Genomic DNA, 24,806 nt, shown 5'->3' on the forward strand with positions numbered 1-24,806 from the left:
CGGCGAGAGATGGATTTTGAAATTTTGAAATGATGAGATCCGTGAACAGTTGTGTGGCGCGGGAAAGTAAATGATTTTTTATTACAGGATGGTTGCAGCGCGGGAAAGTAAATGATTTTTTATTACAGGATGGTTGCAATTTCTCACGTGTGACAGGGAAGTATCTAAACCGTTCATTACATAAGTTGAAATTCAATGGCTGGGTTTTTCCTTATGTTTTTGGACCGCATCCATTATGGTTAGGACCGACCTGACCATAGAATCTATATATATATATATATATATATAATACTTTGCTAAATGAAATGCATACATATGGAGAGAGTTTTGATACGGTAAACACTTTATAAAGGACTTATTAAAAGGGATACGCCATGTAAGGAAAAAAAGATTTTAATTAAACCTATAAAAAGTTGAACAAACACCAATGATAATTACAAACGTGTCCCATATATTCATTATGGTTTCCCTTACCCTATTTAGGTTTTATTTTTTTAAGAAATAAGAAATATTTTGTCATTATTTGGATGAGGTGAATTGCTACATTGAATTCCCTTTTACAAGTCCGTTATAAGGTCCTTATCAACCTCGGCATAAGAAGTTCACCGCCTCCCTCCCTCAACCGGCACTTCCCCACAAAAACGCATGCACGTTAAAATTATATATAATTCTAAATGTTCTAATGGAAACCAGATAAAGGATTACAGATAATTTGAATACCAGATAATGGATTACAGATAATTTGACGTGCTTGCATTTGATAACATGCTTAGCATGTAGGCATTTTATAACAAAATTTGAATGGTATGTTTATACATGCATGTATGATGATATCCAATTTCAAGCTTATTTAAAATTACCAAAAACCAAAAAATGTATTCAACTACCACGAGAAGCTAATCTCAATTTTTTTGTATGGCTGCTCTCAAGCATTATTTATTTATTCTCATTCTTGAAACCGGTTAACGCATTCAACACCCATTCGAACAATAAAGAAAGTAAATTAGAACATATTCTGTTTCTTGCCCTTGGTTTTCTACTTTGTTTTTGTTTTTCACTCTCGTCATTTTTAAAAGCTAGCTCACAAACTATCAAATTATAACATGAGTGATACACAAAACCCAGAAACTCCCATCAAACAGCACCGGAAAAACGCCTAAACATACACACATGCATTTGCCTATAACACTTAAAAAGGGAAAGAAACCAACTTCAACTTATGACAGATGATGACCTTTTTTTTTATATCAATCCTGCTGTGGTGATAAATCAGATGGAAATTATATTGTTCTCTTCCTCTTTTGGCTTGCTGATGATGATTTCATTGGCATGCCATTTTGAGAAACCTTCCTCAAGGGCATTTCGCATCCATGGATGCCGGCAACACTCTGTAGCTTCAGGTATGGTAAGCCAACTTCTCTGCCGAGTGCTCTGCTCAGGCCAGGACTGAAGCTCCTCATCAACGAGCAACACAAACATAGCAGCTTTGCACACACCTCCAGGACACAACTCATCTTGGAGGTTTTTGCTCTTACTAAAACAGTAGTATCCCAAAAAGTGCTAAACAAACACAGAGATTCATTAAATATATCATACAAGATCAATTAATTTCTCATCAACTATGATACAGAAAAATATGTGTGCCTGCAGAGTAAGGACAGAGAAAATAGAAATCAATGATACTGATTGATTTTCCATTATCTTTTAAAGACAATAAAATCAACAATGCTTGGCATAAGTTCAGAGCTATTATCTTTATATTCAATCACTATAAAGATGAACCATTAGAATTATGATCGATATAAGAAAAGAAAGTGGAGTAGTACAATCTTACCATTAATTCTCCTCTAACACCGGCTTCTTCTATAGCTTCTCGCACCGCTGCTTGCTCTACGGTTTCATCATTTTCCCAGCCACCCTGTATTTAAATAAAAGGTTACTCTATAATCTTCTCTTAGTGGGTGGGAGAATGGTGTTCAGTAGTTTAATACTCATATTAATATATTGATATACGACTACATGTTCAGCCTAATAGTGAAGGTTCTGATTGTGATTGTATATTATAAATTGAATAGTTCAACAACTATTAAAGACATAAAAAGGGCCCCGAGTACAGATAGGCGGATACCTTCAGACTCCTTCAGCCAGCGTAATTGGTTTATGCATACATTTAAAATGTTAATTTGCTTATGTATTTTGATAGAGAACAGCAGTATTTATAAGATGGTTTGCTTGGGAAAGTAAAAAGGTAAGGTTAAGCATCCATTTTCTTCCCTTTGCAATTTCATTTTTCATAGAGCTTTCCAATGATTTGAGCAAAGACAGTCAAACATTGTTGGATGGGTATATTGAAGCAATTCAGACAGCAATAAATCCTCCATAAAGAATTTCCTTGAAATCTTACTCTGAAATTTAGGATTTCTGATCGAACAGCTTTATATAGGAAAATCTTCATTTAAAAAGCTGTGGGGCACCAAAATCTCACCTGGCTAAAAACTTGGGAAAATTTGCAACCATTTTTGCATGTCTAGGAAAGAAGAAAATTTTTAACCATCCAAATCTTAATTGGGTCTAAACAAGGTGTTGAAACAAGGTGTATAAGCATCCAGAAAATACTCCAAACAGGAACAAAGAAAAGCAAATATTCTCAAATGCAAGCACTTTCTAAGATTACAATAAAGGTCATACAAATAGCTCCAAAAATGTACAGGAAGTAACCAAACAGATTGACACCCTTGTTTTTCTCTTCAATTCAATCCAGGTTACACATTGAAGTATGACTTTTGATCGTAAACAAATCAGCAATAATTTCGATATTAAACTTAGGCAATTGACGTGATCTTTAAAGTAATTGTACCTTTGGAAACACAAGCCCGGGGCCACTAGTAGAGCTGATCATTAGTACCTCAACAACCTTCTCATAAGTGCTCTTACCATTTTCAAGAGCATTTCTGTACTTGAAAGGAATACACCTGCCAATGACAGCAGATTAGAACCCTACATATTTCAAACTATATGCTTGGGAAAGAAACAAATAAAATTAAGATACAAAGAAAACTCAGTCAAGTCTCCATTTAGAAATATAATAAAAAATTGTTGGGTTTCTTGCTTCATTGCAAGTTTAAAACAGAGAAGTACAAAAATGATTAATTGAAAGGTTTTGGGATATGATTAATATCTAAGACTTGGACAACTGGAAATTGTAATGACAAAGTCAACAGAAGTGACAGCATCAAATAATTTCACCGTGAAATGTGTATATAAATATATGTATGTTTCTTTGCGTTTACTTGGAATATTTCTCATAATCCGTATCCACTTATTCAAAGCCTTACCAAGATTAACAACATTAATATTTCACCAAAAAGCAAGATTCAATGAACCTTAGTCCACATGATGAAAACGACGCATGCCAAATACTCAAGAAGCTTGTGATTATTACCCCCCCCCCCCCCCCCCCCCAAAAAAAAAAAAAAAAAAAAAAAAAAAAAGCTTATGATTTCAAATTGAAATAGTGGATGCTAAAAAAAGTTCACAATTCTTCTCTATCTGTTGAATTGTTTGCTTTTCTGCACTAGCAAACATGAAAAAGTAAACGACTTTATATACACCACTATGGGTGGTGGTGCTGTTGCTGTGCCAGTACTGTAGTCTATCCCTTCTTCCAAACCTAAATATGAAAGTGAGACAAACACACACAGAGAAGAGAATAGCAATACCCAGCGACAAGGCGGCAACCGCCGTTATAGCGCTGAAGATGACGACCGGTCCGAGCCACCAACTGAGCCATTAGACTTCAAAAGTTGTGGCTTTTCTCTGTTTGGTTTCTTCCGGGTTTGAGTTCTCTCTCAGGTGCTAGTGCTACCACCACGATATTCCAATGCAGCAGTAACAAAGTTGTAGATCACATGGTCGCCTTCCACTCCTATTTCAAATCATCCAACCAAATTTCCATCAATTAATTAAATAAAATAAAAATAAAAAAGGAGAGCTTTTTGTGAGACCCTTTTTCTTTTATCTGATAATCTGACAAAGCTAATCCTTACCGGCAGAAATAACGCATTTTCACACTCACCAAGCATGAACGCCTTCTTCAACCGACATACAAGCACCTCAGTTTGGCTTTGGCCCAATTTCCCAACTTTTTTTTCTTTTTTGTCTGTTTGTTGGTGCTTTGCAGAGAGAGAGAGAGCGAGAGAGAAAGAGAGAAACGGCAATGGGGTTTTCAAAGTTTGTCTCTCTCAGGCATGTGTTATCAGGTCGGTGGTTTGGGTTCCATAATTTCTTATGCAAATCTATAAATCAACTTTTGGTTTTTTTCTTTTTTTTCTTTTTTTTTTTTTTTTTTCCCAACCCAAAACACCAAAAACCGAAAACAAAAGGAGCATTCCTTTTGATATTTTTTAAATTGCTAAACCCCATCTCCAATTCTTCTTACAAACTTCCCAGTGTTCACAGAATGACGTTGACATTTATTTTATTTTATTTTATTTTTCTCTTGGTCCAAATTATTGCTTTTTTAAAAGCACATTTAACATTGAAAACATTAAATTAATGTTAGATGATGACCTCTTCTCTTTCTACAAGTAGAACCCCCACTCGATATTTACCAAAAATGTAAAATCCCACCACATACATGTAATTGTTGACTTTCCAAGTCATTTATCTTTTGTTGACTTCCACGTCGTCAACAACTAGACCACGTCACCTCTCAATCAAACCTGGGGCCCACCCAACCCCTTAACCCAATGCTTGTTCTTCTGAGTCTGATCCTACTGTTTCAATTTCCTTTCCGTCAAATTAACCTTTTATCGATGTTCCCAAAAAAAAAAATTTAATTAATTAATTAACCTTTTATTTTTTTATGAATATATTATAGTTATGGTAGTTATACAATGTGAACGTTGTGCAACACTACTATCAAAAAACATGACTTTGTAACACATAACATGTCCCCCTGGAGACAGCCTTCCATCAATGCTAAAGAATTTTCCACTCCACTTCGAATTGAAAAATGATAAAAGGAAGAGACTTTTTTTCTTTAAAAAGAAAATAAATATATAAAAAAGAAAACAAATTTCTTCCACATTTTCTTTGCAATCATACATCACTTATGAAACACGGATGTATTAAAATAAAATTTATTAATTGACTGATTGCTGCAAATTACCTAACATGTTAATTCTAATTTTGATGAAATTTAACTTCACCGTATTGTTATTTGAACATGTTACACCCAACTTAAAAAGATTTAGTTTAGTAGCTCTCAACGATCTCTGATACTGAAAAATATGTTCCCACCATGCACTTATAACGCCCATCGCAAGAACTGCAATATTCTAACACCATCTGTTTATGTGCCAAACAAAAAGAAAGAAAAAAATTTAAAAAAAAAATTGTGCGAAAGAGAATAAAAGGGAAAATATTATGTATAAAAATTAATTTGTTGAATTCAGATCATTTTAATTAGTGTGATCATTCTTCATTATTTCCATTTATACATGGAAAGAAAAGTTTTAAGGAAAATTTGAGAAAAGAGAACAGTACTGGGCACTAAAATTCAGTTTACCTGCATTCTTGAAGCTTTGTTACCACTATTTTCAAAAAAAAAAACAATGCCGGCATAATTAATGCCTGAACCAATTTGAACCATATCCATTATACCATACGTATTAACTTTGATGTGAACATATCCATATAGTATGTATAATAATGAAATAAACAAACAAAAAAATTAGACAGGGAACGTGTACTATTATAATACCGAACAAACAAACGAAACGAATCAATCTCCATAAGTACTGTAGGTATAATGTTCATGCTTCCTTATTAAAATAATTGAGCTAGTCCAACAACCAAAAATATTGCTTTAATATATGTAGAAAAGACATCTAAAAGGGTCAAATGTCATTAATTCACAAGCTATAATCCTCTAGTCATGACGTAAAATCGCTGAATCGGCTGTGATTAGAAGGAGAGTGAGATACCGCAAATCTGTAGTGCTGAATCTGCTGAAGCCATCTTACAGTTGACGTGGCCATTAGTTGATGGTAGAGATAAGCTTATATGGCAGGGGAATAAGGAAGGAAGGAAGGAAGGTTTACAGTCAGAAGTTGCTATGAGCTTATGTTTGAAAATGACAAGATTAACGAGACCGTTGAAACATGGAGGAAGCTATGGAAACTTAAGATTCATGAACGTCTTAAGCTTTTCCTTTGGAGAGTGATGTCTAATGTTATTCCCATAAGAGACGTAATAGCAAACAGAATCGGAATAGGGGAACAAAGTTGCGTGTTGTGTGAAGCTGATGTGGAAACGGTTTTCTACATTTTCAAAGGGTGCTATAATATTAGGAGTTTAGCTTTCGCAAGTAAATGGGGATGCTGCTGACTCGATTCGTAAGAGAATAATAGTATTGGTGATCTTGTTGAATTTTGCGTCTAACCCCAAGACAGAAGCATGCTTTCAAAATATGGATAAAAGAACATTCACAATATTTCTCTCCACTCTAATGTATTTTGCATGAAACTGCAGAAATGAAAGGATGTTTTCCAAGATTGATCCAAAACAGGACATGGTGTATCGTTTTAATCGTTTAGTACATGATTTTTTAACTTTGGACGAAGTGAACAAAGGCCGAATTGAAAAGAACAAGGAAAGATGGGTTGCACCACTAGAAGGATGGTGGAAGATCAATACAGACGCAGCTTTCCACAATGGACAGGCTGGGATCGCTTTTGTTGTTAGAGACTGGAAAGGGGAAGTCATTTATCTGGCCTCCAATCTTGTTTGTTGCGGTCCTCCATATGAAGCTGAGCTAAAGGCTTCAATGTGGGCAGCAAAAGTGGCAAAAGAGAGGAGGTGGGACAACCTGTGTTGGTCATCGAATTCCCTTTAGGTGGTTGACGACATTAACAACCCAGCAGACCCTTCAGCGTGGGAGACCAGGTTCCCTTCCAGGAGATATTTTGGATTTAATGGCTGTTGACATGCTTGGAAGTGGATTTTTCTTGTAATATCCTCCTTTATGGGATGCTTTTTGTGCTTTTAGCAATGAATTATTATTCAAAAAAAAAAAAAAAAAAAAAAACAAAAGAAGACATAAAATCGGTGTTATATATGCGCTTTTCTATAATGATTGTTAAAACAGCATTAAGGCCCAACTTAGTTATTAATTTATATATATATATATATATATGGATCTGTTGGAATGATTGATAGAAATTATGTAAGTATTGGAATGTATAGCTTAAAATCATTATCTAAATAAAATAAAGATAAAAATAAATTAAAATCATTATCTAAATGTCATGTCCCATTAATTAATCCAATCGTATAATCATTTCCAAATTAACTAATTGAATGATGATTTTTGTTCATTATGTTATTAATTTTTGTCTTATTTCTTTCCTCAGACCTTTTATTTATTACATGCACGAGATGTAACATATCAATATATCTAAGAAGATGTAACAAAGGTTATACATTAATATTCTATTAAATTATGCTAATTATATACATATAAGATAAGTTATTTTTACAATTTTAAAAACAATTCTATTCAGTATTGTTTTTTATATGCTATCGTATCTTAACTATGCCAAAAAATATATTTGTTTTTTTTCCCTCCAATTATGTATAAACTAAACACCATTTAACTAAAATTCTTCATAATATTTTTGGATAAAACTGATAATTATAGAAATTTTATAAAAAAAACTTTCCCATTTAATATTTTTAAACAATAGAAAAATGTATACTTTTATTTTAAACTTATAAACATTATTAAATATATTCGATTGTATATTTCTCAACACATTTAAAATATTTATATTTAAAAACATATGATCACATATTTTTAAATATATTTAATATATTTAATTATATATTTTTGAACATATTTGAAATATTTAATTCAATATTTTTAAAACAAATATATATAATTAATAAATATTTTTATTAGTAATTTTAAATAAAATAAAAATAAAAATTTATACTAAAATTCTATACTCGTTTGATGATGCAACTAGAACTTTTTTATATATAAATAAATATAAATGAGTAATATTAAAAGTATGAACCAAATATTTAATAAAAAAATTATTAAAACGCCAAAAGCATTATAAAGTGTAGGTTTTGGAAAGAAGGTTGGACCGCTGAAAATTAAATCCCTAAAGTGGTTGAAGTTGAACGAAGACAAAACAAAATCTGTTCTTGACAAGAAAGAAGTGGACAAAATTAGGGGGAGCAAAACAAAGATAATAGTAAAGATAAGAGGATATTTGACTTCTTCAAAGTTTCAAAGTCCACTAATTATATGCATATATAATATAATTAATATTCCACTAAATTTGTTGTGGACAAAATTAGCAGCAGCCAATTAAACATAGAGTAAAGATAGAGGATATTTAAATTCTTCATAAGTCCACTAATTATATGTATAATATAATTTATATTCCACCAAAAATGTCTCAAACAAATTATGTAATGACAAAGTCACCAAATCTGTAGTAAATTAAGACAATCACCAAACCTATAGTAAATTAAGACGACCGTCATACCATAGCTACATGTAAATATATGAGTATTTATAAGGATTAGCAAGGTCGACAAAACTAATATTTAATTAATTAGCAACAGAGATTTCTTCGAACTTATTCTAACCAAAAAATGAAAATAAAAAATTCGAACCGTTTGCACGATTATCCGCACAGTTCATTATGGTAAAATGTACCATCACAATAGTACATATAAAAGCCAAGCTAAACAATTAGGATTTTAAAACAAAATTAGAGAAGAAAATATAGCATGAGGAGGAAATGTGATTAGGCCAGAATATCAATGCCCAGTTTAGGTAATTAGGCCACAATATCTATGTCCCATTTAACGACCAAAAGTAGTCAATTTCTAATATGTTTCCCCAAAATAATAATTTAAGAGTTCGACTACACCTAATATATGTTGAACACGAAGCATTTGAAATATCTGTCAATAACTCTTCACGATATCTAATACGGAAGAATATGTTCCCAGAATTGCACAAACAACGCCCAACGTAGCAATTGCGATACTTGAAACAACCTGACAATTATATACGTACAATTAATACTGTGTTAGGAAATTGGAGCTAAAAGATTACACACGGGTAAAAAAGAAAAACCATATGATTATAAGTGCTTATAATGTTCAAAAATAAGACAGAGAAACTTTCCTATCTCTTTTAGGAGGAAGATACACTTCAAATAGTTCAATAATTTTCCCATCAATATATTATCCAACCATTTGTCTTTTGTTCCTAAGCAGTTAACAATTATTACTCAGTTGACAGTTTGCATAATAAAAGATGCATAATATTCAAGACTTACGGAGGAACAACTGGTCAAAGTTTTTAGAATGTAGTTTCTATATATGAGGTTCCAGCGGCTATAGCTAATTGTGTGTGCAAAGACTAAGCCAACTAGAGATTGTTATCACTGGTTTCATTTAGCACTTTGGAATAACTGAGATCATCCTTGATGTGGAGTGGTTCTCTTCTTCAATGTCCCCATGTATGGAAGACGAAATTTGATTAAATTAAGAAATAAAAGGTAAAGTAAACAATGCTTGCCTGTGTATTTGTAGCTTTCTTCCCCAAAATTTTCAGAAAACAGAGCGAAGGCATAATTACTGCCTGAAAAAAAAAAAAAAAAAAAAAAAAAAGAACCCACATCCATCATTCATATATAACGTTGATTATAATGACTATCACGTGCTTTTACATAAGATGAGCTAATTTGACAATTTACAAAGAGTAGCACTAGATCATATCCTAGACAAAGTCTCAGTTATGTTTATGCATGCATAAAATGTGGAAGCTTACCACCAGTATACTGAGCAGAGAACCTATTAAGGCCATCACAAGTCCTGCATTCACAAATACATTCTTGCTTTAATATCAGTATTATTCAAATGACCTCCAGAAATTAAAGGAAATGAAAATACATTTGAAAGCAGGAGTATGTATTATGTGGTTGAAGTTTAATTTCAAACTGTACCAAAGAAAGGAAGAAGAAAGGCAGCACAAACAGAAGAAATCACGAGTCCTGTCCTTAGTAAAATGTAACACCATGGACTATTTGCAGTTCCAGCCGGAAGCAGCTCCTCAATACTCCTTGCCAGGGGGTTCATCAACAGGGCATACTTGTCCAATGCTAAGGAATTCAAATATAAAATAAACTAAATGCAATAAAACTTTCAATCTATGTCCACGTTAATTTTCATTACAGGAAAAACACATATCGTCAAAAGGATATTTAGTAAATGGGTTGATAACCTGCAAAACAGCAGAAATACAAGCTTAAAATCCTTGAATAATGTTCACACAATAAAAGCATCCTGCTATGAACAAACAATCAAACATCTCATACTTACCGTCGTCCACAACGCAACTTTTGAAATAAAGGCATGTGGTGGCATGTTCAAAGTTATCTGGGACAAAGTACTTTCACCGAACATGAGAAACCCCATCACTGCGACGCACCCATATATTAAAACACATAACATAAAACTGCATCATCACAAGAAAGGAAATGTTAAGGCATCAGCAATGCATTTTCCCACTACCAAAAACATGAAATTCTGTATGTATACCAGATTATCAGTGCCTTGGTAAATTTTCTTTTGTCCGCCATGGATTGGTAGATATTTGGAAAAACAGAATGCCCAGAATAGCAAAACCCATAAACACCAATGGCAAATGGAATTCCTCTCCAGTTCACTACTTCACCAGTATGGTGAAACCCAATCCCAGTAGTTGTACCGAGTAAAAGTACACACAGGACTATCAAAACTGTGGCAATAACACCTCCGGCTGCAAAAGTAGTGAAGAGTTAACCATTCATACTTTCAAGACCTCCAACAAAATAGGGGCAAATCACAGGAGATGGTTGCTAAAACTAACCTGAAAGGTACGAGATCACACGGAGATCCCTCAGCCAAACAGTTGGTAGAACAATGAGGGCAGTTAGAATTCCAAAGAAGTGCTTAGAATCCAGATGAAAACCAGCCCAATCCAAGGCTGTTCCAGGGAATAAACTGCTGAGGTTGTCTCCTTCTAAAGTTATAAATTCCACGCAATAAGACTGCATCAATAAAAAATAAAAAAAGACTTGTTAATCTGAGTGAGAGTTAGTGGCATATGGTTAAAGAGTAATGTAAAACTAGAGTCAATTTTTCACTTACATATAACTCTGTATACAAAAAGATCTGCGCCATGATCAAAATTTGAACCATCAGAAATTACTGAATTTCAAATAAACAAATATGCAAGTTATAATAAAAGTAAGCATTCAATTTCCCCTCTCAAATAATCATTTCAAACAATTTTCCAATCAAATGAATACGACACCTACTTTTTAAGTGTAATACAAGAACAAAAGGAAGCTTTCTAAATAGCCAGCAAACAGACTATGATAGTTAAGACTTTATGATCTCTTAAATCCAAATATACGTGTTGTGGATTTGTATAGAACTACATACCCCTAGCCCAATTCTTCATACTGCTAGCAACAAGAAACTATGGTGACAAAAAAAGTTACAAAACTTACAGAAATGAGAAGACGGCCATATCTTCCAAAGGCAGCTTCTCCTAAATCAGGATAAGTAATGATGCCTTCTCTGCTTTCAAAGCAGTATCTCATGAGAGAGGCTGTATAACAACATATAACAGCAAACAGAACTAGCACTCCCAAACTTGCCCATCCACCTTCCTTCACTGTGTAAGGCGTTGAGAGAAGTCCAACTCCCGCCATTACATTAATTCCTGTCTCAAAAACAATGCAACATTAGGAAATCATGTATATATCCAGACACATCCACAAGACAACAGCTTGAACCATACAGAGCAAAAAGTTCAATGTTTTTCCAATATTTATCAGCAAAAATTCAAAGTCTTGTTTCTCTAGGATATAAAATAAACGAAATTTATATAAACTATGTTTATCATTCAAAGAAATCTTTTGAAAAATAGTAATATAACAAGTAGAATAACATTGTTAAATAGCTAACCATTAAAGATAGTTTGAGTGAAACTACATCCATGACCAATGGGTAATTCTCCAGTCAGCTGCCTATACAGTGAAACTTTATCAGACCATGATGACTGTGCTCTTGAAATCCCATCCAAGTTACTCTTTTGATTGATTAGATCATAATCAGACAGCAAAGAAGACTTTTCATCCGACTCCACATAACTTTTGGTAGAACTGCCAAAGCTTGAATATCTAATACTTGGAACACGTACACCAAGGTTGCCAAAATTTGGTGATGCTGCTATTGTGTAAGAATCGGTTGTCTCCCTGCACCCAAAAGTTTTAATTTATAAAAATATCAGGAAAAAACAAAAAGAACAAGAAGAGCTGTAAGTACCACATAAAGCTCATGCCTTGTTTTATACATAACATAGCAACTACTTATCATCAGGAAAATTTCATTGATGTAATATTGTTTTATATTCAGGCTTTCCCAATTCCCACCAAGAAAGCCAAGGGGATTCCCTATTCATACAAGACGTGATATTTACATTGTTTGTTAACCAAAAACCCTGTTTTGAAGCACATCTCAATCCAACGATTATTAATACAGAGAACACGAGTAGTGTGTATATATATATATATATATATATGTGTGTGTGTGTGTGTGTGGGAAAGCAAAATGAAGGACAACCAGTACCTGTAACTCCGAGGCCATTGCTGAGAAGAGAAAGCTTGTTCATCAACATCATCATCATCATCATCATCGGTATTGCAAGCATTACTACTACCACACCCACTCTCAATCTTGTTGAGTACTTCTATGTCGCTGTTGTAGCTGCCATCCTCATCATTCTCCCAAAAAAACTCGGATTCCCTCTCTTTTTCCTTGTCACCCATTGAACAATAATCAAACCCACCAAAAGCTTCACTTATTATTATTATTATTATTATCTTCTTCTTTCTTCCTCTGTTTACGCTTTTTTTTTTTTTTTTTAATCTGAGAGACTGAAGGGATACGCTTGAAGGAGGTGAGGCTGTACTTTGTTTTTGGTTTTGCTTTCTTTTTTTGTTTTTGTTTTTGTGTTTTAATGCTTTTCCTTTGTTGCTTGATGTACACCGCTTTAAAGGGTTCATTTGCGTGGCCGAAAATGGAAGTTCAGAGGTCACAGACGAGCGCATGCTCGCGAGGGTTCTAGCAGGTCGGCCATGATGATTACGTGGCGAAAATGTTTAGAAAAGGTAAAATTCAATTAAAATTGTAAAATGAGCTGATATTGTCTCCCACCACGCTCCTCCTGGAGCTTAGCTTACACCGTCACGCTATTAAATTAATCAATTTAATTTGTTAAATTAACCGACTTAATTTTAAATTAATCTGTTAATTTCACTACCTTCGTCTTCTAGTATCATTCTAAAATAAAATAATCAATTTATTACCATCTCAATAGCTTTCATTTTGAATTACTACCCAAAAAAAAAAATTTCATTTACATTTTGAATTATTACCAAAAAAGCTTTCATGTATCTTATTACCAAAAAAATCTTTCGTTACGAATAAAATAAGCTTTTGGTCTAGACCATATCTCTGCTACAGCTGCTAGATATGATGTTTTGTTTGTTTTAGAGTTTTTTTAGTTTGCTCAATAAATTTCAGTTTCAATTTTTTAAATTTCTTTGTCTTTAAAAGGATTAAATAAATAAATAAAAAAGCATAGCTGATTTTTTTTTTTTTTTTTTTGGGTGAAAAAGCATAGCTCATGTTGGATCTGGGACAGTGATTATGTTCTGGGTCTGATATATATTACTGATAAAGTATATTGATATATTATACATTTTTTATTACTTAATAAAAATAGATTATTTGAAAAAATAGGAAAACTAGAATATTTCAAATTGGTTGGTATCATTTGAGTTTAACCCATTTAATCAAATAAAAATAAATAAATAGAAACAAAAAAAAAAAAAGGAATTTAGAGTACAAGAAGGCAAAGCCTTCCAAATTATACATTTGTATACTTAAATACAATCATATTAATAGAGGTTTAATTTGATAGAGAGGGAGAGATACGACTTTTTTTTTTTTTTTTTTTTTGGACAAGAGGTTTAGGTTTATGCTCATGTAATATCTTTAACATTTTATACAATAAATAAATAGTTTTGTTTTCAATTCTAATTTACTTTATTTTAATTTCACCCACAAAACATGAACTCAAAATACAGTGAAGAAATGCTTTCACTCTCAACATAAGATGATTTGTTTCCATGCTTCATTAAAAAGTAAAAATTTAAAGTTTGGTTTATTATTCCAAATGGTTGGTACCCCCACGCCCCTCCGGTGCATGTTGAGCTCGTGTGGTAAATTTATGTTTTCTCTGAACTTATTATTGATGTGTGGTGCAAGAAAATCACATGCGTATTTCTGTTGGATTGTGAACAAAAAAGTAGAGGTTAATTTCGGGCCCACCAGATTGAAACAGCGCAGCGAGGAACATTGTACATTATGCATAGAGACAAAAACGCATCACAAACTTTGGTGCAACCTTAGCCCAATCACTATCAACTAAACTGTTTCGGAAGGCATCTTTTGTGACATAAAATACCAATAAAAATAAATGTCCTCCAATTTTATGGTAAATTTTTATATCCTCTCATTAAGTGAAAAAATTGTGTAAATTCTATTTAAAAAGACAAAAATTGAAATAAAAAGGACTATTGGGCTTATTGACTTATGGCCATTTCAAGACAATTTGGCCCAAAATTCCATGTTTTGGACCTATAGTACTAATTTTGGGCCGGTATCATGCTATGTGATGGTTTTGTGTTTGGGACTTCTTTAGAGAAAGTATTAAACTTTCTTATTTTCAAAATAAAAAACTATATATGCATATAATATGACTAAAAAGTATATGAGTTATGTTCAACCAAAAAAAAAAAAAAAGTATAAGAGTTGAAGGAACTTTGGAGAAATATTTGGCAATGCTCATTTAAAAAAAAAATTGTGAATATTAAAATTGTAAAAAAAGAATGTACTTGCATCTGTTTTCCATTTTAGCATGGTAAGCAGGTAAAATGGAGAGCTTTCTCAATTAGTGTGATATAACATTTGTGTATATTATATTAATTATAAATATGCGTTTCTCGAGGATATGATATGGTGAAACTTGTGCAAGGCATTGCTTATTGGCAAAGAGATGAAAATATACTATTCCCATCACCCAAGCCTCCGTCAACTGATTCTTTGCTACCAAATGGAGGAAAAGAAAAGAAAATGTCTCCTTCAATCCTTTGCTGATGTACTCACAACAATATAAAGGTCCTTTTGTAACCCAAATTAAGCAGAAAAGATAAAATATGGGTCAATCCCTCGACAAAATAGGTACCATTTCTCTCGTATTATGGCTAGAGATTGTTATTGTCGCAAGTTTATATATATTAATAATTTGGTTCTTATAACAATAAATATTGTTTTTTTTTTTTTCCATATTTGGTGTATATATATTTTGATATATTTAATTTAATATGTGCTAATAATGATTTTTCTGATATTATTGGATATTTATTTCCAAGTAATAGCAATGGATGGATGGTTTATTGCAGAGAAGCACGAGGAGAAGAAAATAAAATTAATTGGTCCGGCAGTTGAAAGTTGTTATGGAGAGCTAGAAAAGCACAGTGATCGTGACCAAACCTTCGATAATTTCTATCAAGCACTATGCGAAACTGTGGAGTACAATATCATTTCTCCACCACATATATAAAGCTCATTTCCAATCCTATAATATTTTTAACCGTATAGGTTAATATATATTCCTGATTATTAATATATCTATATAACATATAAATATATTTTGGCATGCAGAAAAATCAATGAAAAGCTTGGCAGCACACAATTCCGGATTACCAAGACAGACAGACTCCGTGACGCTTATGAAGTAAGGAGTAATTTATGATTAGAATAATGAATAATGGAGGATATTTAATTATATGATTTGACAAATTAAGTGGTTTAAGAAAAAATAATATTGAGAATATATTAATTAAAAATTAATTGTGTTTATGTATGATATATATATATATATATATATACACACACACAGAAGCATCACAAAGAGGAAGAAAAACCATTGACATTACAAGAGTTTGAGGAGATATTGCGAGAAGTAATAGAAGAGACAGGGATTAGAGGTACTGGAGCCAAGGATACTCTAATTTACACCTTCGGAGTTCCCATCGCTGCCTTTTTTATCAAGCAGAGACTAATTCCACGAGCCATTCCTAACGTGTTTTTCATTCCTGGAATTACTTCTCTAACTGTCTTCCTTCTTTCTAAATTTAACAAGATTTAATAAATTACTACACTATATAATTATATTGAATAATTCTTTTTTAAAGTATGGATATACATAAATTTTTATTTGTTTATGTCCACGTCAGACGGAATGTTATCTGTAAATTTTTATACATATATCTGCACCACAAAAAAAATTGTTTATATATATATATATATATATGTACATATATTATTCTTATAATTATTAATTTCTGTACCTTTAATAAACTAAGCAATTAATATATATTCTTTTTTACTTGATGTGATCTTCTACATATTGTGAGATATATATATATATATATATATCTAGAATTTTCAATTGATTTACATATACTGGTTTGCTAATAAAGCTCTTATTAGTTCATAATGTTCCTAAATGGGTTTCATCAACATTTTGAAACAATATTATTATTATAATTATTATTATTAGTCAATGATGCTGATTTATTTATTTATTTATTTATTTTGTATGTATAAAAAGGGAATTCTGGTACTATTTAAGTCTTCATATGCTTGACCAACCCAAAATAGTGCATGAAATCTGCTTCAGCCTGAAATTAATGCAAATCAATTATATAGTTTACTGATCAAAATACTACTTTAAAGAACCTTATCCAGTCATGAAACACCAACCATATATATCATTATGTATATTTATATATAAAATATTCACGGATTTCGTTTTGATTTGAGGAGTTACACGATCTTAAGTCGAGTTGAAATATTGTGTGTGTATGATATAGGGATATAAAAATATATATATATATATATATATATATATATATGTTGATCCGGTGTTCCTATTACATGCATTTATAAGAGAAGATATAAGAACTTTTAGAAGAAGCACAAAATGAAAAGCAAAACATAAGTCTTTGGGTCTTCGTCCCCTGTATGATAAATTGTGTGTTTATGAATTGTACCATATATACTTCTGGGGTTTTATGGTACAGAAAAAATTGGAGTTTCGTTAAAATTGAAAAATAATGGAGTTCTCTTTTAATTTATTCATTTAGTCCTAGTACCTATCGGTTACAATTATTTTTACGCCTAGCTAGCTATTTCATATTAATTTTAAGAGATTTAATTAATTACTTGCTGCACTTTAATTTGTATCATTTTGATTTATTAGTGAAACAGGTCATGATACTTTCAAGTATGGAACCTTAGCCAAACAATTTAATGAAAAAAAAAAAAAGGGTTATATATATAGTTAGGACTCATTTTAATTTGCATAAATGCTATAGCTTTTCTTTATTTTTTTTCGTTTTGTGGGGGGGAAGAGCAGGAAAATATATATGTGGTTCTTTTCCCTCTTTCTCTCTCTCTCTTTTTTTTTTTTTTTTTTAATCGATTTATGTGTTATAGCTAGTGGTTACAAACAATCAAAACTTCAAGAAAATGTTTATATTCCCATTTAATTGGAAAAAAATAAAATAAAATGTCTTAGATTGGTAAACACAAACCTTGACCTTACCCATCTATATCCATATGTCATGGTTCTTAGAGGTTGTAGGAGATGAACAAGTCTCTTTCTCTCCGAATCACAAAGCAAGAAAAAACTTAGGAAAGGAAAATTGCTATTCTGACTCATGTTTTCCGCTTGAAATTCTCATGCTTTTATTCAATATTAAATTTTATTTTTAAAATTTTGCCCTTTTTTAAAAATAAATAAATAAATAATTCAAAAAGCGGTTGATGGTTGGCATGTAGACTGTCCAAATCTCTTGCATATCAATCTGACAACTGTGCCTCGGTCGTACGAAAATTGAGTGCAACATTTTGTGAAAATAGTAAAATAGAAGACAAAATTTTTTAATTATAGACCAACATGGAACGGTTAATGTTCTGGTTCGGAATAAGAAAGCCACTCCTTGGTTCAATCGCTCTTTCCGCTTTCTTCACAAATCAAATTAGACACAACCAAAGAAACTTCCATTCGGAAAGAGAAAGACAAAGACACAGAGACGGAGAGGGAGAGACAAAAAAGAAACAAAACTTTGAAACATTCATATTTCCATATCATACATGTCGTATTCGCATGGCAATTATGGCCCTCTGATTCATTTTTCTCATCTGGGTTTTAGCTATCGATGATTTTTCTTAAACAAAGCTTGAAACTTTTCTTAAGAAACAAAGCTTGAAACTTTTCTTTTCAATGTGAAAGAAGTACTTCAAAGAAAGAGCATGGAAATGTAAAAAAGAAGGGAAAAAAAAAAGGAAAAAAGAAAAAAAAAAAAAAGAAAAGAAAAAAAAAAAGCACTCATGATGAACAAAGAGAGCGGAGTGTTTAAGGCTTGGGAAGCCACGGTGAGAAAGACTCAGGCAGCGAAGAAGCGAGCCAACAGCATATTTGGATCCATTTCGGTGGCCAATGTGGAAGACGATGATGACGACGACAACGACGAAGACAACAACAACAACAACAACAACAATGGAAGCAGTGGCACCACCGAAATCTACCATGCTGACAAAGTCCTTCCCAATGGGGACTACTATACAGGCCAGTGGTCCGATAGTTTCCCACATGGACGAGGCAAGTACTTGTGGACAGACGGCTGTATGTACGTCGGAGAATGGTTCAGAGGGAAAACCATGGGCAGAGGAAGGTTCAGTTGGCCTTCTGGGGCTACATATGAGGGTGAGTTCAAAACTGGGTATATGGATGGGACTGGTACATATACAGGACCAAGTGGTGATACTTACAAGGGACAGTGGATCATGAACTTGAAACACGGAAATGGGACTAAGAATTTTGCCAGTGGGGATGTTTATGAAGGAGAATGGAGGCGTGGTTTGCAGGAAGGTCAGGGTAAATATCAATGGAACAATGGGAATCATTATATTGGGGAATGGAAAAATGGAGAGATATGTGGTAAAGGAACATTCATTTGGAGTAATGGGAATAGGTATGATGGGTATTGGGAAGATGGTGTCCCTAAAGGGAATGGAACTTTCAAATGGACTGATGGCAGTTTCTATGTCGGGAATTGGAGTAGAGATCCAAGTGAGCAAAATGGAACTTATTATCCATCTGGGTCTTCCCCTGATGCACATCTTGATTGGGACCCTCAGGAGGTTTATAATGTTGATTTGGCTGATTGTTCAGTTTGTCCCAATGAGAAGGTCTCCATTTTGCCATCTCAGAAGAAGCTTGCCGTTTGGAGGTCAACAAAAGGTGTTTCTGATAGCGGTAAGCCTAGGAGATCGTCGGTCGATGGAAGGGTGAGTGTTGGGATTGAGAGGCCATTTGATAGAATGAGAATGTGGGATGCAGGCGGTGAAGAATTTGTTGGTGATAGGACTTCATCTGTGGGCAGAGAATTTGATGATGATTTGTTAGGTCTTTGTGAGGATGTGAATTCAAGAGGGACACCTCAACAGCAAATCAGAGTTTCAAGGAAGGCCAAGAGACAAGGGGAGACTATATGCAAAGGACACAAAAATTATGAACTTATGCTCAATTTGCAATTAGGAATCAGGTAGCTATGATATCATTAGGCTTTCTTTTTATCAGCAGTCTTTTTTGCTTCTTATTATCATGTCACTAGCTTTTTAATTTATGACTCTTTTTTTTAAAATTTTTTTTCTGTTTTCATATCATATTTTCTTTGATGCATTACGGGACAGAAATCAATTGAACTAAACAATTGGTTTGTACTAAACTACTAATCAATTCGTTTATGCAGCAAAAATTGTATCCCACTCTTTCCTTCTATGTGTTGGCCCTGTTTGCTTCCTCTGGTATGGACATTAATGAAGACTTGATGAAATACTTGAGCATTCCTTGTATTTGTCCCCATTTTTTCTCACTAGTAACTACCATTTAACATTAACTAGTAAAATGTTGCAAATAATATTGTAAGTTACCTACCAATTCCAATTCATTGTCTAAAGAAAGTAACGACATGAAATATGGTTATAATCAGAATGTTCAAAATCATATCATTTTTTCTCCTGTCCTGTTTTACTAATAAGTTGGTTATATTTTGTACTTGCCAGGTTCAGTTAGTTTCATTTATTATTAATCTGGTTTATGTCTGTAATTGTTTTGCCACTTACTATCAGCATGTGGAATGATTGCACAGGCATGCTGTTGGAAGACCAGGACCAGCTGCATACTTTGATCTGAAGCCCTCAGCTTTTGACCCCAAAGAAAAAGTTTGGACCAGATTTCCTCCAGAAGGAACTAAACATACTCCGCCACACCAGTCCACTGAATTCAAATGGAAGGACTACTGTCCATTAGTTTTCAGGTCAGCCTTTGTAGCTTAAGTTATTGCTTTGGTTATTCCTGCTTCTCAATATCAAACCAACAGCCAATAATTGAACTAACTATTGCTTTAAACCTAGAGGGTGATATAAAAAAACAGGACAGAATAAGGATAGGGCTTTTGCTCACAGCAGAATTTGTGATTGAATGGTGTTTATGAAGAAAACCATACGAAAGAATGGAACTACTAAATCAAAATCAAAACCATTCACTATCTTTGAACTCTTTTTTTTTTTATTTTTTATTTTTCTTGCTTCTTATTAGAAATGAATTGTCTTTTTGTTATTTTGAGTGTACTCAATGTTTCTCTTTGTCATTATAATTTGCGTTCAGGACTCTGAGGAAGCTATTCAAGGTGGATCCAGCTGATTACATGTTATCTATCTGTGGGAACGATGCTCTTCGGGAACTTTCTTCTCCTGGTAAAAGTGGTAGCTTCTTTTATTTGACCAACGATGATCGCTACATGATAAAGACAATGAAGAAGGCAGAAGTGAAAGTGAGTTTTACGCCTACTTTCTCTCAGTCTGGTTTGTGTCCGAAATTCATTCATACATTCTAATTAATTTGATATTACATTGTTTTCTTTGGTCAAAGGTGCTTTTAAGGATGCTTTCAGCGTATTATAACCATGTTCGAGCCTTTGAGAATACTTTAGTTACCAAATTTTATGGCCTTCACTGTGTAAAGCTGATGGGGCAACCCATCCAGAAAAAGGTAAAAGTGTGTGCCATACCATAATGAGCCACCAACAGTATTAACATGATTAGTTCATAAAAGATTCATTATTAACGCTTTGATTTGTTTGATTATATAACAGGTAAGATTCATTATTATGGGGAATCTTTTCTGTACAGAATATCCAGTTCACAGACGTTTCGACTTGAAAGGTTCTGTTCTAGGCCGTACAACAGATAAGCCTGAGACAGAAATTGATGAAACCACAATCCTTAAAGACCTTGATCTTAATTTCATATTTCGACTTCAGAAGTCATGGTTTCAGGAATTTTGCAGGTGAGCATATATATATATATATATATATATATCAGAGCAAACAATCGGCATTATACGAAATTCTGGTTGAAGATTAAAAAGTACTTCATCTGTCTCCTTCACTCTCCTCTTTGCAAACACAAGAAGCATTAATACATGCATGTTGGCCTTTGTTTTGTTGCAGACAAATTGATAGAGATTGTGAGTTCCTTGAACAGGAGAGAATTATGGATTATAGTCTTTTGGTAGGTCTACATTTCAGAAATGTTTCAGCTGCTGGGGATCTGATAGCTTCTGGATCTCGAACTCCCACCGGTTGTTATATTCTTCCTTCAATAAATATTTAATCATGTCATAACACTTTTTCTTTATTTCAGGTTAAATTTTTCTCACCATGCATGAGACTACTGTGTTTTTCTTCCTTGCAGGTGATGAGAGTGATGGAACTCCCCAACTTTCAAGAGCAGATATGGACCAGCTTCTTTTAGACCCATCCAGGTAATTCTCTTAGTCCCGATTGGCATTAGAACTTATTAGTTTTGCGCTGTGTCCTCCAAATTACAAAAACTTTCAAAGATGTTGTTAATAGTCATTAATTGTGTACAAAAACACATTTCCGGATATTGCTTGTTGCAATGCAGGTGGGCTAGCATAAAGTTGGGGTTGAACATGCCAGCGCGGGTTGAGAAGACGGTGAGAAGAAACGAATGTGAATTTCAGCTTGTAGGAGAACCAACAGGGGAGTACTATGATGTTATAATGTTCTTTGGTGTCATAGACATACTTCAGGATTATGACATTAGCAAGAAGCTTGAGCATGCTTACAAATCCATTCAATATGATCCTACTTCTATTTCAGCCGTTGATCCTAAACAATACTCCAGGCGGTTTCGTGATTTCATATTCAAAGTTTTTGCTGAAGATGAGTGATAAAGAGAGAAACACCATATCAGCAATCAGAAAAGCTGCAATATTTGTGGTTAAATTCTTCTGTGTTTGACAGGAAATCACTTTTTAGAGTTCTCAGCAAAGTCACAGCCCTTGGCTTTGCATAAAATTTCATCATTTTGAAGGCTCATCTGTGGTTTGCAGTCACAATCTTTTAGTTCTTTTCTATTATTTTCTTCATTAATATACATATATACATACATATATGCAGCTAGATATACCATATTATGTACTGAAAGTTTTGACTGTTCCCGTGAGAGGAGCATTGACAGTATACTCCGTTGTAAAACTATTAAAATTTGTTGTCCTAATCAATTTTTTCTGTGTTCAGATATTGAGAGATGTTTGGGATTGTAGAATTTGTTTGTACATGTAGGGAAAAAAAATATGGTAATGGATTTTCCGATTTTGTTTTTTGTTACGGAAGATGTAATAACAGAGTTCTCCAAGTTATTAGAGACATTTAACATTTCCTAATTTGCATGGACATTCCTTGTGAATATTAGCGCATTCGAATTAGTATATACTACTTAATGTGCAGAAAAGTGAATAAAAAGTGCCAATCAAAAAATTATTACTATTTCTTTCATTTAAGCTGTTGGAAGAAGTCGCTGCCATTTGAACGTTCAAAGGAAATGAAAAGGGGTATACCCACGCTTCCTTTAGTAATTTCTGAAACAAAAAAATAATAAAGTTATTTTAAAACAAAGACATATACCCACGCATAATTTTGTTTGATTATAATAACTATTTACAAATGAAGAATATTTAATTTGTTACATTAACAACAAAAAATGGATAAACGAATTATCTAACTAGAATCCCCAATGTTTTGATAAACCTATAGATATAAATAGAAAATTATAGCACTAATTAAGTAAGTGGTAGCCAGTAATTGTTTTTTTTCTTTCAAATTCCTTAACCAGTGAATGAAAATTTAAAAAATAAGGCCTCAAGATTTTTTTTTTTTTTAAATCATAATTACGAAAAGACCGGCGATATTTTAAACATACATTATCAATAGACGAAGGGAAAGAGTACTATTTAAGCGGGGATATTCCCGATAATTTCTTTCAAATTAGATTTGGTATATGGAAATTAATTATAAAAGCTAAGACTTTATATACACGCCATGACGAATTATTATCTAAAACATGGAACATGACCGTTTGTAAGTTAAACAATTCCTAAGGCAGAAGGGGAATCAATTAGCTACGAGATCAATTGAGATTTTAACCAGCCTATCAGAGTAACTATTAAACCAACAAATTGAAGATTGAACATTATAATACCACACACACGATCAATAATACATATATAGAAAATTTATAAAAACATTTATATCAGAGATTTATATTAAAAAAATAATAATAATAATTAAAACTTTAACAAACCTAATATCTAAGTCACATGCGGATTTTAGAATCTAATAGATAAAAATGCTTAAGGGTGGCAAATATACTCAACATGAAAAGAAAAAAGGAACACATACATCGATGGAGAAGCTTTAATAGCCGGCGGCTAATTCCAGAAAATAAAAACATTGTGAATAAAACTAAAACTGTGAATTTTTTGTGAATTTTTTGTCTAGGCAATCACAGAAAATAAAACTCAGAAATTAATATTAAATTTTCAATTGTTAAAACAGGAAAAACATAAGGATAAAAGGATTGTCACAAGCCATTAGACTAAAATATACATTTTGGGAAAACATACGCATAGCTACATCCATTTTTGGGAATAGGATCAATGCATATGCATAACTAGCCGTAACGTGAACAGAGTAAATTAACTTTTGTTTTTAGTCCTATCACAACTCCATCCCTAAGCAAGTGGTCTATTGCGCTAATTCCATTGGAGAGTATAAAGATCAAAACCATAAGTTTAATATAGAGTTAAACTCAAAGAGATTAGTGAATAGATGGGATGGCAAAGAAGTTTTGATTTTGACCAATAAGGTAAAACTTTAAATTTTATTATTTTCTGAAGAGGAGGTGTAATCATACTTAAAATATATATAAATTGGCTAAACCGAGATGAGTTGGAACTTGATTAAAATGTATATAGATTAGCTAGGTTGATACAAATAGGTTTATCCTCCAACTTTTCTTTTTTTATTATCCCCCAAAAAAAATAAAAATAAAATAAAACTCAAAGAAGGTATGGTTTTGTTTTATGAGTATGGGTTTGCTTTATATGACATGGTATTGTTAGGCCAGTTCTAAAAACTATAATGATGCAAATCTTTACA

At 32.8% G+C, this 24,806-nt stretch overlaps 4 protein-coding genes across 9 annotated transcripts; 2 read left to right on the forward strand and 2 right to left on the reverse strand.

Moving 5' to 3' along the window:
* Window positions 1-897: 897 nt before the first annotated feature.
* On the reverse strand, window positions 898-4,372 carry LOC107435869 (nudix hydrolase 16, mitochondrial). 2 transcript variants are annotated; one of them, XM_016047504.4, is made up of 5 exons: window positions 4,076-4,372; window positions 3,720-3,925; window positions 2,858-2,972; window positions 1,835-1,918; window positions 898-1,560 (listed from the first exon to the last, which is right to left on the reverse strand). In XM_016047504.4, exons 2-5 carry the CDS (start codon window positions 3,788-3,790, stop codon window positions 1,270-1,272), a joined length of 561 nt encoding a protein of 186 aa, XP_015902990.2. In that variant the 5' UTR covers window positions 3,791-3,925; window positions 4,076-4,372; the 3' UTR covers window positions 898-1,269. The 2 variants fall into 2 exon arrangements, with proteins under 2 accessions (XP_015902990.2, XP_015902989.2); XM_016047503.4 differs by having other exon boundaries at window positions 4,047-4,372.
* A 4,305-nt stretch (window positions 4,373-8,677) lies between these two features.
* On the reverse strand, window positions 8,678-13,226 carry LOC107435880 (amino acid transporter AVT1A). Of its 4 annotated transcripts, XM_016047513.4 has the most exons (12): window positions 12,709-13,224; window positions 12,046-12,335; window positions 11,586-11,800; window positions 11,221-11,244; window positions 10,940-11,120; window positions 10,630-10,849; window positions 10,411-10,546; window positions 10,293-10,312; window positions 10,035-10,180; window positions 9,860-9,903; window positions 9,608-9,670; window positions 8,678-9,081 (listed from the first exon to the last, which is right to left on the reverse strand). In XM_016047513.4, the coding sequence occupies exons 1-12, from the start codon at window positions 13,188-13,190 to the stop codon at window positions 8,989-8,991; spliced, it is 1,914 nt and encodes a 637-aa protein (XP_015902999.3). In that variant the 5' UTR covers window positions 13,191-13,224; the 3' UTR covers window positions 8,678-8,988. The 4 variants fall into 4 exon arrangements, 3 of the variants coding, with proteins under 3 accessions (XP_015902999.3, XP_015903000.3, XP_060668736.1); XM_016047514.4 differs by lacking the exon at window positions 11,221-11,244 and having other exon boundaries at window positions 12,709-13,225; XR_007238427.2 differs by lacking the exon at window positions 8,678-9,081 and having other exon boundaries at window positions 9,607-9,670; window positions 10,035-10,161; window positions 12,709-13,226.
* A 2,027-nt stretch (window positions 13,227-15,253) lies between these two features.
* Window positions 15,254-16,433, forward strand: LOC107435879 (uncharacterized). Of its 2 annotated transcripts, none has more exons than XM_048465912.2 (4): window positions 15,254-15,387; window positions 15,609-15,738; window positions 15,871-15,943; window positions 16,109-16,433. In XM_048465912.2, the coding sequence occupies exons 1-4, from the start codon at window positions 15,363-15,365 to the stop codon at window positions 16,355-16,357; spliced, it is 477 nt and encodes a 158-aa protein (XP_048321869.1). In that variant the 5' UTR covers window positions 15,254-15,362; the 3' UTR covers window positions 16,358-16,433. The 2 variants fall into 2 exon arrangements, with proteins under 2 accessions (XP_048321869.1, XP_060668826.1); XM_060812843.1 differs by having other exon boundaries at window positions 15,351-15,387; window positions 15,585-15,738.
* Window positions 16,434-18,233: 1,800 nt separating this feature from the next.
* On the forward strand, window positions 18,234-23,047 carry LOC107435877 (phosphatidylinositol 4-phosphate 5-kinase 4). Its single transcript, XM_025068099.3, has 8 exons — window positions 18,234-19,823; window positions 20,430-20,597; window positions 20,948-21,113; window positions 21,212-21,331; window positions 21,435-21,628; window positions 21,792-21,922; window positions 22,036-22,105; window positions 22,249-23,047. The coding sequence occupies exons 1-8, from the start codon at window positions 18,607-18,609 to the stop codon at window positions 22,535-22,537; spliced, it is 2,355 nt and encodes a 784-aa protein (XP_024923867.3). The 5' UTR covers window positions 18,234-18,606; the 3' UTR covers window positions 22,538-23,047.
* Window positions 23,048-24,806: the final 1,759 nt, after the last annotated feature.

Source organism: Ziziphus jujuba, chromosome 11 (assembly GCF_031755915.1).
Source record: "Ziziphus jujuba cultivar Dongzao chromosome 11, ASM3175591v1".
Lineage (NCBI taxonomy): Eukaryota > Viridiplantae > Streptophyta > Magnoliopsida > Rosales > Rhamnaceae > Ziziphus > Ziziphus jujuba.

What these genes read in the sequence shown, in the direction of transcription:
- LOC107435869 (XM_016047504.4), bottom strand. Translation starts at nt 3,790, where the DNA reads ATGGCTCAGTTGGTGGCTCGGACCGGTCGTCATCTTCAGCGCTATAAC. An exon ending in CCGGGCTTGTGTTTCCAAAG is followed by an intron (nt 1,919 to 2,857) that starts GTACAATTACTT and finishes ATTTAAATACAG; the next exon opens with GGTGGCTGGGAAAATGATGA. An exon ending in GTGTTAGAGGAGAATTAATG is followed by an intron (nt 1,561 to 1,834) that starts GTAAGATTGTAC and finishes GTGTTTGTTTAG; the next exon opens with CACTTTTTGGGATACTACTG.
- LOC107435877 (XM_025068099.3), top strand. Translation starts at nt 18,607, where the DNA reads ATGATGAACAAAGAGAGCGGAGTGTTTAAGGCTTGGGAAGCCACGGTG. An exon ending in TGGTTTCAGGAATTTTGCAG is followed by an intron (nt 21,629 to 21,791) that starts GTGAGCATATAT and finishes GTTTTGTTGCAG; the next exon opens with ACAAATTGATAGAGATTGTG. An exon ending in TGGATCTCGAACTCCCACCG is followed by an intron (nt 21,923 to 22,035) that starts GTTGTTATATTC and finishes TCTTCCTTGCAG; the next exon opens with GTGATGAGAGTGATGGAACT.
- LOC107435880 (XM_016047513.4), bottom strand. Translation starts at nt 13,190, where the DNA reads ATGCGCTCGTCTGTGACCTCTGAACTTCCATTTTCGGCCACGCAAATG. An exon ending in CAATGGCCTCGGAGTTACAG is followed by an intron (nt 12,336 to 12,708) that starts GTACTGGTTGTC and finishes TTTTGGGTGCAG; the next exon opens with GGAGACAACCGATTCTTACA. An exon ending in GTTATCAACCCATTTACTAA is followed by an intron (nt 10,181 to 10,292) that starts ATATCCTTTTGA and finishes AGCATTGGACAA; the next exon opens with GTATGCCCTGTTGATGAACC.
- LOC107435879 (XM_060812843.1), top strand. Translation starts at nt 15,363, where the DNA reads ATGGGTCAATCCCTCGACAAAATAG. An exon ending in TCAATCCCTCGACAAAATAG is followed by an intron (nt 15,388 to 15,584) that starts GTACCATTTCTC and finishes TCCAAGTAATAG; the next exon opens with CAATGGATGGATGGTTTATT. An exon ending in GACTCCGTGACGCTTATGAA is followed by an intron (nt 15,944 to 16,108) that starts GTAAGGAGTAAT and finishes ACACACACACAG; the next exon opens with AAGCATCACAAAGAGGAAGA.